At 45.1% G+C, this 20,650-nt stretch overlaps 1 protein-coding gene across 1 annotated transcript in view; it reads right to left on the bottom strand.

The window, feature by feature from the left end:
• The window catches only part of ABLIM1 (actin binding LIM protein 1), a 207,104-nt gene that overhangs the window by 93,745 nt on the left and 92,709 nt on the right, over positions 1-20,650 (bottom strand). The window contains exons 5-6 of the mRNA XM_063434108.1: positions 15,939-16,065; positions 11,028-11,121 (exon numbers count right to left, since the gene is read on the bottom strand). Coding sequence (XP_063290178.1) covers positions 11,028-11,121; positions 15,939-16,065 — 221 coding nt within the window. The remainder of the gene's footprint in view (positions 1-11,027; positions 11,122-15,938; positions 16,066-20,650) is intronic.

Genomic DNA, 20,650 nt, shown 5'->3' with positions numbered 1-20,650 from the left:
CATGTAGCTACATACTAAATATATTGTAATACCGGTATATACAATGCCAAAATAGATAAAAGGCAAAAACAAGATTTTTAACTCCTTAACAACCAACACCATTTTGTTTATGTCATGATCTAAAATAGTTTCCAGTCTGGAAGGTCTGTGCTTTGTGTATATAATTGTTATTTGGAGTGTTACAGGTTTTTAAACCTAGAGAACCATCCATCTCCCCCTGTATCCATCCACCATCCCGTGTATCCATCCATCCATGCAACAGTCCATGTATCCATCTCTCCAACTCTCCCTTCATCCCTCCAAACCACTACCCTCCTACATCCATCCCTCCAAACCACTACCCTCCTACATCCATCCCTCCAAACCACTACCCCCCTACATCCATCCCTCCAAACCACTACCCTCCTACATCCATCCCTCCAAACCACTACCCTCCTACATCCATCCCTCCAAACCACTACACCTTACATCCATCCCTCCAAACCACTACCCCCCTACATCCATCCCTCCAAACCACTACCCCCCTACACCCATCCCTCCAAACCACTACCCCCCTACATCCATCCCTCCAAACCACTACCCTCCTACATCCATCCCCCCAAACCACTACCCCCTACATCCATCCCTCCAAACCACTACCCCCCTACATCCATCCCTCCAAACCACTACCCCCCTACATCCATCCCTCCAAACCACTACCCCCTACATCCATCCCTCCAAACCACTACCCCCTACATCCATCCCTCCAAACCACTACCCCCTACATCCATCCCTCCAAACAACTACCCCCCTACATCCATCCCTCCAAACCACTACCCCCCTACATCCATCCCTCCAAACCACTACCCCCCTACAAACCACTACCCCCCTACATCCATCCCTCCAAACCACTACCCCCCACATCCATCCCTCCAAACCACTACCCCCTACATCCATCCCTCCAAACCACTACCCCCCTACATCCATCCCTCCAAACCACTACCCCCCTACATCCATCCCTCCAAACAACTACCCCCCTACATCCATCCCTCCAAACCACTACCCCCCTACATCCATCCCTCCAAACCACTACCCCCCTACATCCATCCCTCCAAACCACTACCCCCCTACATCCATCCCTCCAAACCACTACCCCCTACATAAATCCCTCCAAACCACTACCCCTACATCCATCACTCAAAACCACTACCCCCTACATCCATCCCTCTAATCTACAACCCCTCTACATCCATCCCTCCAAACCACTACCTCCTACATCCATCCCTCCAAGCCACTACACCCCTACATCCATCCCTCCAAACCACTACACCCCTTCATCCATCCCTCCAAACCACTACTCCCTACATCCATCCCTCCAAACCACTACCCCCTACATCCATCCCTCCAAACCACTACCCCTACATACATCCCTCTAAACCACTACCCCCTACATATATCCCTCCAAATCACTACCGTCTACATCCATCCCTCCAAACCACTACCTCTAACATCCATCCCTCCAAACCACTACCCCCTACATCCATCCCTCCAAACCACTACACCCCTACATCCATCCCTCCAAACCACTACACCCATCCCTCCAAACCACTAACTCCTACATCCATCCCTCCAAACCACTACCCCCTACATCCATCCCTCCAAACCACTACACCCCTACATTCATCTATCCAAACCACTACCCCCTACATCCATCCCTCCAAACCACTACACCCCTACATCCATCCATCCAAACCACTACCCCATACATCCATCCCTTCAAACCACTACACCCCTACATCCATCACTCCAAACAACTACCCCTACATCCTTCCCTCCAAACCACTACCCTCCTACATCCATCCCTCCAAACCACTACACCTTACATCCATCCCTCCAAACCACTACCCCCCTACATCCATCCCTCCAAACCACTACCCCCCTACACCCATCCCTCCAAACCACTACCCCCCTACATCCATCCCTCCAAACCACTACCCTCCTACATCCATCCCCCCAAACCACTACCCCCTACATCCATCCCTCCAAACCACTACCCCCCTACATCCATCCCTCCAAACCACTACCCCCCTACATCCATCCCTCCAAACCACTACCCCCTACATCCATCCCTCCAAACCACTACCCCCTACATCCATCCCTCCAAACCACTACCCCCTACATCCATCCCTCCAAACAACTACCCCCCTACATCCATCCCTCCAAACCACTACCCCCCTACATCCATCCCTCCAAACCACTACCCCCCTACAAACCACTACCCCCCTACATCCATCCCTCCAAACCACTACCCCCCACATCCATCCCTCCAAACCACTACCCCCTACATCCATCCCTCCAAACCACTACCCCCCTACATCCATCCCTCCAAACCACTACCCCCCTACATCCATCCCTCCAAACAACTACCCCCCTACATCCATCCCTCCAAACCACTACCCCCCTACATCCATCCCTCCAAACCACTACCCCCCTACATCCATCCCTCCAAACCACTACCCCCCTACATCCATCCCTCCAAACCACTACCCCCTACATAAATCCCTCCAAACCACTACCCCTACATCCATCACTCAAAACCACTACCCCCTACATCCATCCCTCTAATCTACAACCCCTCTACATCCATCCCTCCAAACCACTACCTCCTACATCCATCCCTCCAAGCCACTACACCCCTACATCCATCCCTCCAAACCACTACACCCCTTCATCCATCCCTCCAAACCACTACTCCCTACATCCATCCCTCCAAACCACTACCCCCTACATCCATCCCTCCAAACCACTACCCCTACATACATCCCTCTAAACCACTACCCCCTACATATATCCCTCCAAATCACTACCGTCTACATCCATCCCTCCAAACCACTACCTCTAACATCCATCCCTCCAAACCACTACCCCCTACATCCATCCCTCCAAACCACTACACCCCTACATCCATCCCTCCAAACCACTACACCCATCCCTCCAAACCACTAACTCCTACATCCATCCCTCCAAACCACTACCCCCTACATCCATCCCTCCAAACCACTACACCCCTACATTCATCTATCCAAACCACTACCCCCTACATCCATCCCTCCAAACCACTACACCCCTACATCCATCCATCCAAACCACTACCCCATACATCCATCCCTTCAAACCACTACACCCCTACATCCATCACTCCAAACAACTACCCCTACATCCTTCCCTCCAATCTACTAACCCCCTTCATCCATCCCTCCAAACCACTACCTCCTACATCCATCCCTCCAAACTCTTACCACCTACATCCATCCCTCCAATCTACTAACCTGTACACCCATCACTCCAAACCACTACCCCTATATCCTTCCCTCCAAACCACTACACCCCTACATCCATCCCTCCAAACCACTACCCCCTACATCCATCCCTCCAAACCACTACCCCCTCCAAACCACTACACCCCTACATCCATCCCTCCAAACCACTACACCCCTACATCCATCCCTCCAAACCACTACCCCCTACATCCATCCCTCCAAACCACTACCCCCTACATCCATCCCTCCAAACCACTACCCCCCTACATCCATCCCTCCAAACCACTACCCCCTACATCCATCCCTCCAAACCACTAACCCCTACATCCATCCCTCCAAACCACTACCCCCTACATCCATCCCTCCAAACCACTACACCCCTACATCCATCCCTCCAAACCACTACACCCCTACATCCATCCCTCCAAACCACTACACCCCTACATCCATCCCTCCAAACCACTACACCCCTACATCCATCCCTCCAAACCACTACACCCCTACATCCATCCCTCCAAACAACTACCCTCCTACATCCATCCCTCCAAACCACTACCCCCTACATCCATCCCTCCAAACCACTACCCCTACATCCATCCCTCCAAACCACTACCCCCTACATCCATCCCTCCAAACCACTACCCCCTACATCCATCCCTCCAAACCACTACCCCCTACATCCATCCCTCCAAACCACTACACCCCCTACATCCATCCCTCCAAACCACTACACCCCTACATCCATCCCTCCAAACCACTACACCCCTACATCCATCCCTCCAAACAACTACCCTCCTACATCCATCCCTCCAAACCACTACACCCCTACATCCATCCCTCCAAACCACTACACCCCTACATCCATCCCTCCAAACCACTACCCCCCTACATCCATCCCTCCAAACCACTACCTCCTACATCCATCCCTCCAAACCACTACCCCCCTACATCCATCCCTCCAAACCACTACCTCCTACATCCATCCCTCCAAACCACTACCCCCCTACATCCATCCCTCCAAACCACTACCCCCCTACATCCATCCCTCCAAACCACTACCTCCTACATCCATCCCTCCAAACCACTGCACCCCTACATCCATCCCTCCAAACCACTACCCCCCTACATCCATCCCTCCAAACCACTACCCCCTACATCCATCCCTCCAAACCACTACACCCCTACATCCATCCCTCCAAACCACTACACCCCTACATCCATCCCTCCAAACCACTACCCCCTACATCCATCCCTCCAAACCACTACCTCCTACATCCATCCCTCCAAACCACTACCCCCCTACATCCATCCCTCCAAACCACTACCCCCCTACATCCATCCCTCCAAACCACTACCTCCTACATCCATCCCTCCAAACCACTACCCCCCTACATCCATCCCTCCAAACCACTACCCCCCTACATCCATCCCTCCAAACCACTACCCCCTACATCCATCCCTCCAAACCACTACCTCCTACATCCATCCCTCCAAACCACTACCCCCCTACATCCATCCCTCCAAACCACTACCCCCCTACATACATCCCTCCAAACCACTACCTCCTACATCCATCCCTCCAAACCACTAACCCCTACATCCATCCCTCCAAACCACTACCCCCTACATCCATCCCTCCAAACCACTACACCCCTACATCCATCCCTCCAAACCACTACACCCCTACATCCATCCCTCCAAACCACTACACCCCTACATCCATCCCTCCAAACCACTACCCCCTACATCCATCCCTCCAAACCACTACCCCCCCTACATCCATCCCTCCAAACCACTACCCCCCTACATCCATCCCTCCAAACCATTACCCCCCTACATCCATCCCTCCAAACCACTACCCCCCTACATCCATCCCTCCAAACCACTACCCCCTACATCCATCCCTCCAAACCACTACCCCCCCTACATCCATCCCTCCAAACCACTACCCCCCTACATCTATCCCTCCAAACCATTACCCCCCTACATCCATCCCTCCAAACCATTACCCCCCTACATCCATCCCTCCAAACCACTACACCCCTACATCCATCCCTCCAAACCACTACCCCCCTACATCCATCCCTCCAAACCACTACACCCCTACATCCATCCCTCCAAACCACTACCCCCTACATCCATCCCTCCAAACTACTACCCCCCTACACCTATCCCTCCAAACCACTACCCCCTATATTTACCCAACCATATCAAATATAAAGAATTTCTAAAGAAAGCACAGAAAGTTTGTTGGCTTTTCCTGCAACTACAAGTATTAAAGGCACTTTAAACCGTTAATTACCAGTGGTGATTAGTGCCTCCTATTAATTGGTCGTTAAATGAAGCTATGGCTCTCTGTAGAGATGCTGATGGTAAATTATTCCTCACATTATTAAATATATAGGGACCTTCATGGTGTATACAGTGACACCCACCCTGAAGGCAAATAAAACACTGTATTACAGCAATCTGTAATAATAATGTGAATCTATTCAGAATCATATCAGTACCAGGCAGATGGGTCTTAAAACTCAAAGGGTTAAATCTAAACTGCTAATAAACGTGTTCCTGCATGCTGTTGTTAGTGTATAATATGTACATGTTGGGGTTCAGTAAAACATGCAAATTTAAAAATATACAGAAATAAAGTGACTTGATTTACACTGTAAAAAGAAACCAAACCGTACTATAACAACTGCAGTTATTCACATCCTCCCTCTTTTTGTTCCATTTTTGGTGCAAAATGAAAATCCAAAAACAATATTTTGGGGGAATTGGTAGTGTTCTGGAGTTTGGCATTGAATTTGGGAAGACGCCTATCCAGCCCTTTAATATTATGATAACACACAGTTTGATGTACTTTAATCACAGTGTAATAATATCTGACTTCACCCATGGTAATTTCACTAAAGCCACGTTGGGAGGTTCATACGGTCACGTTTCTGGGTGGATTATATACGCAGGTTTACAAACACTGAGAGTGTGAGGGATACAAATGGTCACTGCTCCTGATACAACATGATATTAATAGGTGGTGTCATTCTTAAAGGGACCGTATGCATCATTGCAGGGGACCCCAAAAGGCAGATCCCGAGATGTGGTACTTTTAAAGTATTTGTCTTAATAACATTGTATGAAATATCCCATAGTAACAGATCCATATGGGTCTGTACATTTTTTTTTGTTTGTTTGTTTTTTGCAATCACTTCCTCTGAACAGATTGTAAAAATAATCTTGAATGAGTTGCGTAAAGTCCGTAGCTCCAGGCCTGTAGACACATGTTAGACAGGTGAGGGAAGTACTGGCGTTAAGGGGAGGAAAGAATCTAGACTATATTATATCACAGGAGGACAGAGGGTAACGCAGCAGCTGTTAGCAAACTACAACTCCCATTCACCAGCCTTAAGGCACAACTGTCCTTTTACCCTCACCCTGTTTAAATGTTACTGGGACAGGTAGGCATTTGAATTACATTACTCACCTAGTAAAAGTCCTGGTATCCAACTTACCTCTGCAACACATTTTGCCCCATTATGCTCCGTTGCTTCCATAGAGCACATGTGGCAGCATCGGAGTTAAATTTGTACACATTTGTGCAACTCATAGATAACGTATCATTTGATAAAAATTATGCAACGATAACATTTCTGAAGAAGTAGTGATACCTGTAATGTACAAACTCCCTTTAATCCAAACCACTACCCCCTACATCCATCCCTCCAAACCACTACCCTCCTACAACCATCCCTCGAAACCACTACCTTCTACATCCATCCCTCAAAACCACTACCCCCTACATCCATCCCTCCAAACCACTACACCCCTTCATCCATCCCTCCGAACCACTACCCCTACATCCATCCCTCCAAACCACTACCTCCTTCATCCATCCCTCCCTGGTAGACAGGTAGAGGAGAAATAATAACCTCCCTGGTAGACAGGTAGAGGAGAAATAATACCCTCCCTGGTAGACAGGTAGAGGATAAATAATACCCTCCCTGGTAGACAGGTAGAGGATAAATAATACCCTCCCTGGTAGACAGGTAGAGGAGAAATAAAACCCTCCCTGGTAGACAGGTAGAGGAGAAATAATACCCTCCCTGGTAGACAGGGACGCCGTTTGCATCCTCCTTCTTGTATCCCGGCGGCAGCGTGTATAACGCTGCATGCTGGGAGACTGCGCATTTATGCAAACGTCGGGGTCAGCCACGTGACCCGGCGTTAAAGTCACAGTATGACAATCACAGTGGGAGGTATAGATATCTCCCACGTGTGATTGTTAATTCTGATTGGAAGTTATCCAATCAGAATTAAACACAGGGTTTAAATACTTACCTTTCCTGTCCCTCAGTGCCCTGTTGTGGTCTTTGGTTACCTGTATTGCTGTTTGCTTGTGTTTCTTTCTGGTTACCGATTACTTGGCTTGTTCCTCCGACTCTCCTGTATTCTCCATCACTTTGACCTCGGCTTGTTTCACGTTCTCCTGTTTTCTGGCTCCCCTTACTCGGCTTGTCTCCTGACTATTCTTGGTGTGCTTAACCCGGCCATTCTAAGGACCGGTACTGCACCTTTTCCTTTCTGTGACCTGTTAGCGTGTTAGGTTCCCCGAATCGTGACAGTAGACAGGTAGAGGAGAAATAATACCCTCCCTGGTAGACAGGTAGAGGAGAAATAATACCCTCCCTGGTAGACAGATAGAGGAGAAATAAAACCCTCCCTGGTAGACAGGTAGAGGAGAAATAAAACCCTCCCTGGTAAACAGGTAGAGGAGAAATAAAACCCTCCCTGGTAGACAGGTAGAGGAGAAATAATACCCTCCCTGGTAGACAGGTAGAGGAGAAATAAAACCCTCCATGGTAGACAGGTAGAGGAGAAATAAAACCATCCCTGGTAGACAGGTAGAGGAGGAATAATACCCTCCCTGGTAGACAGGTAGAGGAGAAATAATACCCTCCCTGGTAGACAGGTAGAGGAGAAATAAAACCCTCCCTGGTAGACAGGTAGAGGAGAAATAATACCCTCCCTGGTAGACAGGTAGAGGAGAAATAATACCCTCCCTGGTAGACAGGTAGAGGAGAAATAATAACTCTCCCTGGTAGACAGGTAGAGGAGACTTTATTTCTCCTTTGAGGGCTGGAAGCAGCAGGCTGACTGAGCACTGGAGTGCAGAAAGTTGACAATTATTATTATTATTATTGCCATTTATATAGCGCCAACAGATTCTGTAGCGGTTTACAATATTATGAGAGGGGGGATTTAACTATAAATAGGACAGTTACAAGAAAACTTACAGGAACAATAGGTTGAAGAGAGCCCTGTTCTAAGGAGCTTACATTCTATAGGACGTGGGGTATAAAACACATTAGGACAGGAAATAGCAGTCAAATCAGGTGGGAGTGAAGCAGAGCTGGACAAGACACTAGATTGGTGAAACCAGTATTTTGTTTAAGTTTAATTCTCGCTAGAGAGGGACATCGAATATTAGTAAGCGCTCAGACAAGCTAGGATTTTGTTTGCAGGGATTTCTGTTACATTATTGTTTCTTTAATTTGCTGCTGTCTCCTGAGTGAATTTCAACAATAAAGTGCCTGGATTTATGTTAAAAGACTGCGCATGTTTATACCCTAGAGGACTGTGCTATTTGCAATACAGGATCACACCTTGTACACCTGCCTACACCATAATCTGGATTAAACACAAGTTAGAAACAATAAGGAAATCCTTCGATCTGCACTGTGGGAATAATCTTCCATTCAACGCATGCAGGAAATGGCTGAATCTCAACTATTTCTTGTCTCTGTTCTGCGAGAGGCCCCGGGAAGGATCTATGACCTCTGTTTCCTTGGATACAGTATGTTTTAGGGTATATACACACATTTCGCACATGCAGTATTATGGGAGAGTACAGAGGGTATAACTGGATCACACTAACAGCAGAAATTAAAGCAAGTCTTTCAATGAGCACACTATCAGTATATTAATGTGTGATATAACTGAGCCACGTCCAGTTATTTTTTTTACCTCCTGAAAAATAAGTTAATTTTGCTGTATATATATATATATATATATATATATATATATATATATATATATATATTTTTTTTTAAAAGAAATTGTGACTAGACCTGTTTTGTAAAACGTGGACACACTATGTGAAGGAAGGCCGAGCTCTGCGTGGCGCCAGGGTTTACCCTCTTATTAGAGATATTGACGCATTGTGTTGGCCAGATGGACAGCACATGTTTAGGTCAGTAGACATTGAATAAATGCTTGTTACTAGAATTCCTTCTTGATGTATGGCTAAAACTCTGTACAGCGCTAAGGAACCGGTTACCGCTTCTGAGACGTTCGTGTATTTTATTTTATTATAATTCTTTTTTATATTGTGCACGTGATAACAACAAGCTTGGTGGGCCACGGCAGCACTTCCAAGCAAGGTAAAAAGTTAAAGAAACACAGATGTGGCATTCAGTTAGACCGCACATTTTTGTATTATATTATGCTAGAACAAGCACGATAAGATCAACAAAGTAGTACCACATTATGACATGCAGATACCAGCACAATTTTGGAAAACAAACTTATCTTCGAACACGAAAAGTGTTAAACGACGCTGGACATCCTCACGCTATGCATGAAGACCTCCAGCGTCGCCGGAATCCCCATAGGAAGCATTGAATAATGCTTTCCTATAGGGAGGTCTAATACGCTTGGCCATGGGTGCGCATGCGTGTTAGGACTCCCCTGGTGGGGGAGGAGCGTGGGCGGAGCCTGACCAAGGGACATCGGCTCTGGATTTAAGTAAGTCACTGAGGGATTTTAACCTCTTCAGCAACATGGCATGGGTGCTGGGAGGGAGAGGGGCACAGCAGGGCAATGGATGTTTTCCTGACACTGGAGAGTCCCTTTAAAGTCTAATTCTGGAAAATGCCCAGAAACACTATAAATAACGTCCTCTCATTGGTTTTAATGCAGACTTTCTGGGCGTGTTACTGCGTTATATTACAGCTACTAAATAACTGTCTCGCCCACATGGGGCTTATTGACTAAACGCTGAAGTGTAAAAGGCAAAAAGTGATGATTTGGAAAAATTCTCTAGTCATAGGTTGTCTAATGCAGGCTACATTTTGCAATTCCTTTTCCAGTTCACTTAGCATTTAGTGAATAAACGTGATTTCCGTCCATGAGATACAGTGTTGCTTACAATATATGCGTTGTCCTACTCAGCAAACTGTTGCCACCTACTGGCAGGCTGCGTACAGAGATCAAGTTCTAGGATAAAATCTCGGCTTTTCACATCCAGATTTTCTTTTTATAAACCGAATTATTAAATCCTAAACAGTGTGCAATCTAACATTCTGCACTGCCGCTTTGACTGAACTGCAGCTCCCATGATGCCACTGCTGCCTGAGCTATCAAACTGCCAAAATGATACAATAAGTGTGTCGCTGGAGTTACAATGAATTAAACAGAATCCCCTTCACCTCAAACACCCATAGAGGACAGGACATGCGGGTCTCCTGACAAGTCTTATTATATGATAAAATGCATGGTGAGCCATTGGTCAATATTAGGGATAACAATGTGTCATCTTCACAGGTTCTAATTAAACACCGGAATATCCACTGTTCCTGAATTCCAGTGTTTAATGTCTCTCTTGCATTATTATGTAGGTGATGTTCCTTTCATGACATTTTAGTACATCTCTCTACACGCAATGTGATTTACCTCCAGTACTTTTCCAGTGATGAATTCATGGCACGCCTCGCATTTCACTCCAAACAGCACCTGATAATCCTTTTCACAGTACGGACAGCCATCCCTGGGAAGTAAGACACAGTTAGTCAGCATTTCACACATGGGGGTAGGGTCCTGCAGGTGACCAGTGACTGTTCTCCACCTCCCACCCTGAAGCAATCAAGAAAGAGAGTGGACTGTTCTCTGCTCCCTCACATGGATCTCATGGATAAATGGCTGAGGGTACTGAGATTTCAAGCTCACACAATGTCTTAGTGTTAAATTATACTAGAAGCACAATTTCTAAAACAACATTATTCCAATCCGCTCATACAGGGTACCATGAACTAATAATCTACGGAACAAACCGTTCCTATGTTTTGCATTAAGCAGTAATTCTAATGGTAGTGTTAGCAAATGTAACATTTGTGCCAATATATTTAAATACTAGATCAATTTTAATATGTTGACCGATTACAACCTAAAAATACACAGACGTGTCCTGTTACACTGTGTTAGCGATAGTACATTGATATTCATTATTTATCACAGTGTGCAATGATAGTGTGCAAGTTGATATTCACTTTTTATCACAGTGTGCAGTGATAGTGTGCACGTTGATATTCACTATTTATTACAGTGTGCAGTGATAGTGTGCACGTAGATATTCACTATTTATCACAGTGTGCAGTGATAGTGTGCACATTGCTATTCACTATTTATCACAGTGTGCAATGATAGTGTGCACATTGTTATTCACTATTAATCAATGTGCAGTGAGTGTGCAAGTTGATATTCACTTTTTATCACAGTGTGCAGTGATGGTGTGCACGTTGATATTCACGTTTTATCACAGTGTGCAGTGATAGTGTGCACGTTGATATTCACTATTTATTACAGTGTGCAGTGATAGTGTGCAAGTTGATATTCACTTTTTATCACAGTGTGCAGTGATAGTGTGCACATTGCTATTCACTATTTATCACAGTGTGCAATGATAGTGTGCACATTGCTATTCACTATTTATCACAGTGTGCAATGATAGTGTGCACATTGTTATTCACTATTAATCAATGTGCAGTGAGTGTGCAAGTTGATATTCACTTTTTATCACAGTGTGCAGTGATAGTGTGCACATTGATATTCACTATTTATCACAGTGTGCAGTGATGGTGTGCAAGTTGATATTCACTTTTTTATCACAGTGTGCAGTTATAGTGTGCACATTGATATTCACTATCACAGTGTGCACGTTGATATTCACTATTTATCACAGTGTGCAGTGATAGTGTGCACATTGGTATTCACTATTTATCACAGTGTGCAGTGATAGTGTGCACATTGATATTCACTATCACAGTGTGCAGTGATGGTGTGCAAGTTGATATTCACTATATTTCACAGTGTGCAGTGAGTGTGCAGATTGATATTCACTATTTATCACAGTGATAGTGTGCACATTGATATTCACTATTAATCACAGTGTGCAGTGATAGTGTGCACGTTGATATTCACTATTTATCACAGTGTGCAGTGATAGTGTGCACGTTGATATTCACTATTTATCACAGTGTACAGTGATGGTGTGCACATTGATATTCACTATTTATCACAGTGTGCAGTGATGGTGTGCATGTTGATATTCACTATTTATCACAGTGTGCAGTGATAGTGTGCAGTGATAGTGTGCACGTTGATATTCACTATTTATCACAGTGTGCAGGTTGATATTCACTATTTATCACAGTGTGCAGTGATGGTGTGCACGTTGATATTCACTATTTATTACAGTGTGCACGTTGATATTCACTATTTATTACAGTGTGCAGTGATAGTGTGCACGTTGATATTCACTATTTATCACAGTGTGCAGTGATGGTGTGCACGTTGATATTCACTATTTATTACAGTGTGCAGTGATAGTGTGCACGTTGATATTCACTATTTATCACAGTGTGCAGTGATAGTGTGCACGTTGATATTCACTATTTATCACAGTGTGCAGTGATAGTGTGCACGTTGATATTCACTATTTATCACAGTGTGCAGTGAATTCCCCTGAAATAAAGAAAATGAAATGTAAATGTAACGTTCATTACGGGGACTTCTTTTCACACTCCGCTCATCTTAAGGATTGTTTCTCTACTTTCAGCTGGTTAGTACATGTTATCTATAGGAAAACATAACTTGTTTTATAGAATTAAAGGCCTCAGTATATTGGTTAATGATTCAGAAAGTGCCTCTCTGAGTTACTCTATCACTGGCTACACTTTCATTATTTTGTCTCCGACATTTAACATTTAAAGGCTGTTACATTTTGTTATTTAGGGATCACTCCCTCACTTTGAAACTCTGCTCCTGATATGTTGTAATCAGAGTTTCCGCCCTAAGGAAAGGCTCTACGACTGTGCACTACTTGGGGTTCTCTTTACCCGCCTGATTGCTGGCTGAATGGTTAGTACATGTTCCCCAAGGAGTATTAATCAAGAGAAATACAAATCGTTTCCGTGAACTGACTACACAGAGAAATATTTCCTTCCCTCTTGGCCCCCCAATCCCCGTGATTGGCTGCGTCTGTGTAGTCCTTTACATGGGCCCTATTCCTCTTTCCTTGTACAATGTGTCCTGTACTGCTAGAACACACAATCAGCCTCTCCCAAAATGAAACACACCGTATAGAACACGTCTAGTTTTCTGACATAGCCCAGGGGTTCACCCTCGTTATTTGAATCGATGTTCCGTTTGACATTTAATTCTCAGTACATCCTGTTTTCCTTTAGCAGATATCGTTATAACCTAATTATAAATAACAACTGCCTAACACAAACATCTAAAGCCCTTATAGTATACAATGTTACATGAAAACGGGAAGATAAATTACTTTGGGGTATATTTGGAGACTATTGGCAATGGAAAGTTCCTTCACGGCTTCATTTAAAGGGGATGTCTATATATGGACCCTGTATTATTTGAACACATCATATTGGCAACAAACAAATAATAAAGTAAAATATAACAATACTGGTCTTGTTGCTGAATCACTGCTTAGAGGTTCTCTCTGCGGCTGCAGGCAGTCCCCATCCCCATCAACATGAGACACAGTGGAGTCCCATTGTGGTCTGTAATCTTACACCATAAATCCTTTCCAGCAGGGAATTATGGGACAAGTACTTTATCCCAATGAGAACATAGGCCTCCCTTGGTAAAATTATCAGCTCCTTTGGCTTCCATTATCATGTATATGCAGATGACACGCAAATCTACCTGTCCTCTCCTGATCTCTCTCCGCCCATCTTGACTCGTGTCTCTGACTGCCTCTCCCGATTTCAAACTGGATGGCTGCTCACTTCCTTAAACTCAACCTGTCCAAAACAGAACTTCTGGTCTTTCCTTCCTCGAATGTGATTACCACTCCTGTATCTGTCTCCCTCCAAGTCAACAGCGCTACCATCACCTCTACCGCTCACTGCCTGGGTGTTCTCTTTGACTCCAACCTCTCCTTCACCCCTCATGTCCAGTCCATTCCTAAATCCTGCCTCTTCCATCTCAAAAACATAGCTCGCATCCGCGCCTATTTAACATTGGATGCGGCTATGGTGTTGGTCCATGCCGTTGTTCTTTCTCCCCTTGACTACTGCAATCTCCTTCTCAGTGGTCTTACATGCTCCCAAATTGCCCAGATAAGTTTATAAGGCTCATCTTCCTGTCCGCCCGCACCTCCCCCTTCTGTCAGTCCGTACATTGGCTTCCAGTTAGATATAGGGCTCAATTTAAGATTCTGGTGCTTGCTTACAAATCTCTACCCAATGCTGCTCCAACCTATCCTCCCTAATACACAAGTATGTCCCGTCCAGGCCCTGCGCTCTGCCGAAGACCTAGGTTTATCCTCTGTCCGTACTCCCACATCTAATGCTCGCCTCCAAGACTTCTCCAGGGCTGCACCTTTTCTGTGGAACTCCCTTCCCTTCTCCGTTAGACTTTCACCCAGTCTCCACTCCTTCAAAAAATCTTTGAAAACACTTCTAAGCGTATCACTTAAACTGTTAGCGGATTTTTATCCAAACCCTGACTCCTCTCCTACAACTGTCAAAAATAATCTATTAAGCCCTCAGTAGATACTTTTCTAGCAACATACTCCGTTACCCATACTTTTACCTTTTGTGTCACTATACCCCACTCCTAGCATGTAAGCTCATTGAGCAGGCCCTTAACCCCTCTGTTCCTGTGCGTCAAACTTGTCTGGCTATAAATTACGTGTCTGTTAGTCCACCCATTGTACAGAGCTATGGAACTTGTTGGCGCTTTTTTTAAATAATAGAATTGTCCAGATCACTGTGTTTTAGCTGCAGCAGACCAGATCACTGTTACTGAAACAAGCTATGTTTTAGCTTTGACTGCAACGCAGATTGCGCATGCACAGTCCGTCACTCAGCTGTCTGCCCTGGGAGCAGAGAGACAGCCTCATGTATTGTGCCATTACAAGCGTATGCAGCACACACAATATAAAGGAGTTAATAAAAGCAATAAGTGTTCTGGGTTGTTGAGTGACAGTAGTAAGGAAATTGTTCATTTAGAACCGATACACAACGGGTGGTTTTCTGATGACTAACTCGTAGTAATGCAGAGCGGGCAGCCACAACATTTAACAAAGAAAACTGGAATAATAAAACATTTACACACAGGGCGTATTTACTAAACATTTAGGCAAAAAGTTTTATTCTGGGGAAATTATTCAAATAAGCTCTAGTTGCAGATTGTCAGGTTTAGTCTAAATGATTAAATTCAGTGTTTGAGAAATAAAGTCCAAGACATAAGGCCTGAATGTGTGGAATAGAGCGTATACAGCTTGCGATATACAGTAAAACACATTTTAATGAACACGGCTGTGGTGGGAGATCTTACTTGCTGATGTACTCTCCAGTCAGTACCTTCCCGCAGGATTTACATTTAAAGCAGCCCAGGTGCCACTGTTTCTCCAGCGCCAGTAAGGCCTGACCATTCTTAATGTCCCGTCCGCAGCCCGCGCAACCTGCAAGAAGAGTCAGCGTTACTGTAATATACAGCATGGAGTAATAAGAATACTGATAACATGCTGCTAATTAATAAATCCCAATCAGGCAAGGAATCGACAAGGTTTGGATTTTGCTCGTTTAACTTGTTTTGACACAGACACACACGTACACACTTACACAATGTTCCCAAAATGAGCATAATAAACACTTAGCTGGTAACAGACAATATTCAGATACAGAAGCAGCTTAGTGATTGTATGTGGCAGTAATATCTAAAAACAATCTTTTAAAAACTCCCCGGACTACATGCTGACTAGTAAACTGATATCAATTACTGCCCTATTTAATGAGTGGGACAGCAGCTGGAGGGAGCTACATATCCCATAACCCCTGGCGGAAGGAGGTATATATCCCATTACTCTTGGCAAAATATTTTATAAATAAATAATATATCTCATAACTCCTGCTGGAAGGAGCTATATATCCCATAACTCCTGCTGGAAGGAGCTATATATCCCATAACTCCTGCTGGAAGGAGGTATATATCCCAAAACTCCTGCTAGAAGGAGGTATATATCCCACAACTCCTGCTGGAAGGAGGTATATATCCCATAACTTCTGCTAGAAGGAGCTATATATCCCATAACTTCTGCTAGAAGGAGGTATATATCCCATAACTCCTGCTAGAAGGAGGTATATATCCCATAACTCCTGCTAGAAGGAGGTATATATCCCATAACTCCTGCTAGAAGGAGGTATATATCCCATAACTCCTGCTAGAAGGAGGTGTATATCCTATAACTCCTGCTAGAAGGAGGTATATATCCCATAACTCCTGCTAGAAGGAGGTATATATCCCATAACTCCTGCTAGAAGGAGGTATATATCCCATAACTCCTGCTAGAAGGAGGTATAAATCCCATAACTCCTGCTAGAAGGAGGTATAAATCCCATAACTCCTGCTGGAAGGAGGTATATATCTCATAAATCCTGCTAGAAGGCGCTATATATCCCATAACTGCTGCTAGAAGGAGGTATATATCTCATAACTCCTGCTGGAAGGACAAACAACGCATACAGCCACTTACATGTGTCAGCCCAGAAACAGCAGGTTACTTTATTATATTATATTTATTATATGATATAATGTATTATATATGTAATCTGTATCATATATGAATATTACATAGTTACATAGCTGAAAAGAGACTTGCGTAGATCAAGTTCAGCCTTCCTCACATATGTTTATGCTGTTGATCCAAAATAAGGCAAATTAAATCTCCTTTCTTCCAGCCTAAATGTGTGACCTTGTGTCCTATATATAGCCCTGTTTATGAATAGATTTCCAGATAAAGGTTTGTACTGGCCCCGAATATATTTGTGTAATGTTATCATATCCCCTCTGAGGAGCAGTTTTTCCAAACTTAAGAGATTTACATTTGTTAACCTTTCTTCATAACTAAAATACCGTACTTACCGTATATACTCGAGTATAAGCCGAGTTTTTCAGCCCATTTTTTGGGCTGAAAAACCGGAACTCGGCTTATACTCGAGTCAAGGTCTGTATTATGGCAATTTGCATTGCCATAATACAGACTGGGGGAGAGGGGGGCTGGCAGAGCTGTAACTTACCTGTTCTGCAGCTCCTGTCAGCTCTCTCCTCCTACGCGCCGTCCGGTCAGCACCTCGGTCAGCTCCCAGTGTAAATCTCGCGAGAGCCGCGGCTCTCGCGAGACTTACAGTGTAAGCTGACAGAAGAGCTGACCGGACGGCGCAGAGGAGGAGAGAGCTGACAGGAGCTGCAGAACAGGTAAGTTACAGCTCTGCCAGCCCCCCTCTCCCCCTCACTGAACTGCCACTGGACCACCAGGGAAGGAGAGCCCCCATCCCTGCCATATATCAAGCAGGGAGGGGGGATGAAAAAAAATAAAATAAGAAGAAATAATAAAAAAATAATAAGAATAAAAAAAAAATTAATAATAACAAAAAAAAGGGGTATAAGGACCACTATGGGAGGGGGGGGGGGTATAAGGACCACTATGGGAGGGGGGGGGTATAAGGACCACTATGGGAGGGTGGGGGTGGGTTAAGGACCACTATGGGAGGGAGGGGGGTATAAGGACCACTATGGGAGGGAGGGGGGGATAAGGACCACTATGGGAGGGAGGGGGGGTATAAGGACCGCTATGGGAGGGAGGGGGGGGTAAGGACCACTATGGGAGGGAGGGGGGGGATAAGGACCACTATGGGAGGGAGGGGGGATAAGGACCACTATGGGAGGGAGGGGGGTATAAGGACCACTATGGGAGGATGGGGGGGGATAAGGACCACTATGGGAGGGAGGGGGGGATAAGGACCACTATGGGAGGGAGGGGGTGGGATAAGGACCACTATGGGAGGGAGGGGGGGTATAAGGACCGCTATGGGAGGGAGGGGGGGGTAAGGACCACTATGGGAGGGAGGGGGGGGGATAAGGACCACTATGGGAGGGAGGGGGGATAAGGACCACTATGGGAGGGAGGGGGGTATAAGGACCACTATGGGAGGGAGGGGGGGGATAAGGACCACTATGGGAGGGAGGGGGGATAAGGACCACTATGGGAGGGAGGGGGTGGGATAAGGACCACTATGGGAGGGAGGGGGGGTATAAGGACCACTATGGGAGGGAGGGGGGGGATAAGGACCACTATGAGAGGGAGGGGGTGGGATAAGGACCACTATGGGAGGGGAGGGGGAAGTAAGGACCACTAGGGGAGGGGAGGGTAAGGACCACTAGGGGAGGGGTGAGTCAGGACCACTGGGGGGGGGGGTGAAGGAACACGGGGGTGGGGAGGTAAGGACCACTGAGGGAGGAGGAGGGGAAGTCAGGACATATGGGGGGGGAGGGGGCGGCAAAAATTGTTTTGCCTACGGCGGCAAATATCCTTGCACCGGCCCTGCACACACTGCATTCACACACTGCATTCATACACACACACACTGCATTCATGCACACACACACTGCACTCATACACACACGCTGCACACACACACATACGCACACACTGCATTCATTATACACACACTGTAAATAAATATTCAATTAATATATTTTTTTTAGGATCTAATTTTATTTAGAAATTTACCAGTAGCTGCTGCATTTCCCACCCTAGTCTTATACTCGAGTCAATAAGTTTTCCCAGTTTTTGGGGATAAAATTAGGGGCCTCGGCTTATATTCGGGTCGGCTTATACTCGAGTATATACGGTACTTCCTTTTATGAATTTTGTAGCTCGTCTCTGCACTTTTTCTAGTGCCATGATATCATCCTTTAGAACAGGTGCCCAAAATTGCACAGCATATTCAAGGTGTGATCTTACCAGCGATTTATAAAGAGGCAAACTTATATTTTCATCCCGAGAATTTATGCCCCTGTTTATACATGATTATTAATATAACAGGTCCCCTCCAGCCCTGGCATGTCCGTGTAAGTAGTGATTTATTACACCAACATTATTTTATTATCCCTTGCTGCACGTGATAAAGGTAGCATCCTAGGATTGTGTTTAAAAATCGGTTTACAAGGGACATCACCAAAATGTATAACTGTTATTATAACATCCTAGAAGATATCACATGTTAATGTTACAATGTAACCAATTTTTTAATTTTTAATTTAAATTTTTTTTTTAATTTTTAATTTACCATATTCTACATTAAACAGTTAATAATCCTTGTGGCCTTCATGAGACCTTCTGTTTGCCCCGGCTTAACTTGAAAAGCTAAGAGACACAATAACATACGCAATGTTAATATCACATCGCAGATTGTATTTCAGAACATACAATACAGAGACTATCTGTTGCTAGAGCAATACATGAAATGCTAAAAAGGAAATAAATACATTTTAGAATATCCGCCCCTTTCCATAAAAATGTATTAAGCAATTCAAGATGAACCCCATCTAGCAGCAGGGGGGTGCAGGGGTCCCGGATAATTAAAGAGTTTTTCCATTTTTACCTGCCACAGTCCACATGAAATGACTGCTCTCTCCAAGTTACATCGAATCTAGAGGAATCGAGTAAAATCAGGATCCACCCAGCGTTCTGGAGAGTCAAATACTCTGTGCTAGTTACATAAATACCATCGTAAAATGCATTCAACTGTTACAGACCTAATGGACAACATGGCCAGTCGCTGAGCCAACTTCTTAAAGGGAAATGTTCCGTGGATATGACAGCTTTATAAAATCCCAGAGTTTAGGAGATAAATCAAGCATGAGATAGGTTAATAGGTCTAGTCTGCCCATTCCTGAACGAAACTCACTGCTTCTATTCTTTAATGTGATAGAACAGCAAGGAAACTTGGACAGTCTGCCTCAAACCATTCTAAATTCCTCCTCTGGAATACTCTTTACCACCTTTTGCTGGAAGGCAATTCTGTGCCTCTTTTTAATTAAATTTTCTTCTTCTCCTCCAATAGCCCACACTACCTGAGCAGCACACTCACTGAAGCCTCTGACTCCTATAACACACACTACCTAGCAGCATGCTCACTGCAGCTCCCCACACCTCCTATAACACACACTACCTAGCAGCACGCTCACTGCAACTCCCCACACCT

This window comes from Pelobates fuscus, chromosome 10, assembly GCF_036172605.1.
Source record: "Pelobates fuscus isolate aPelFus1 chromosome 10, aPelFus1.pri, whole genome shotgun sequence".
NCBI lineage: Eukaryota > Metazoa > Chordata > Amphibia > Anura > Pelobatidae > Pelobates > Pelobates fuscus.
This window is presented reverse-complemented; position numbering and strand designations above follow the sequence as displayed.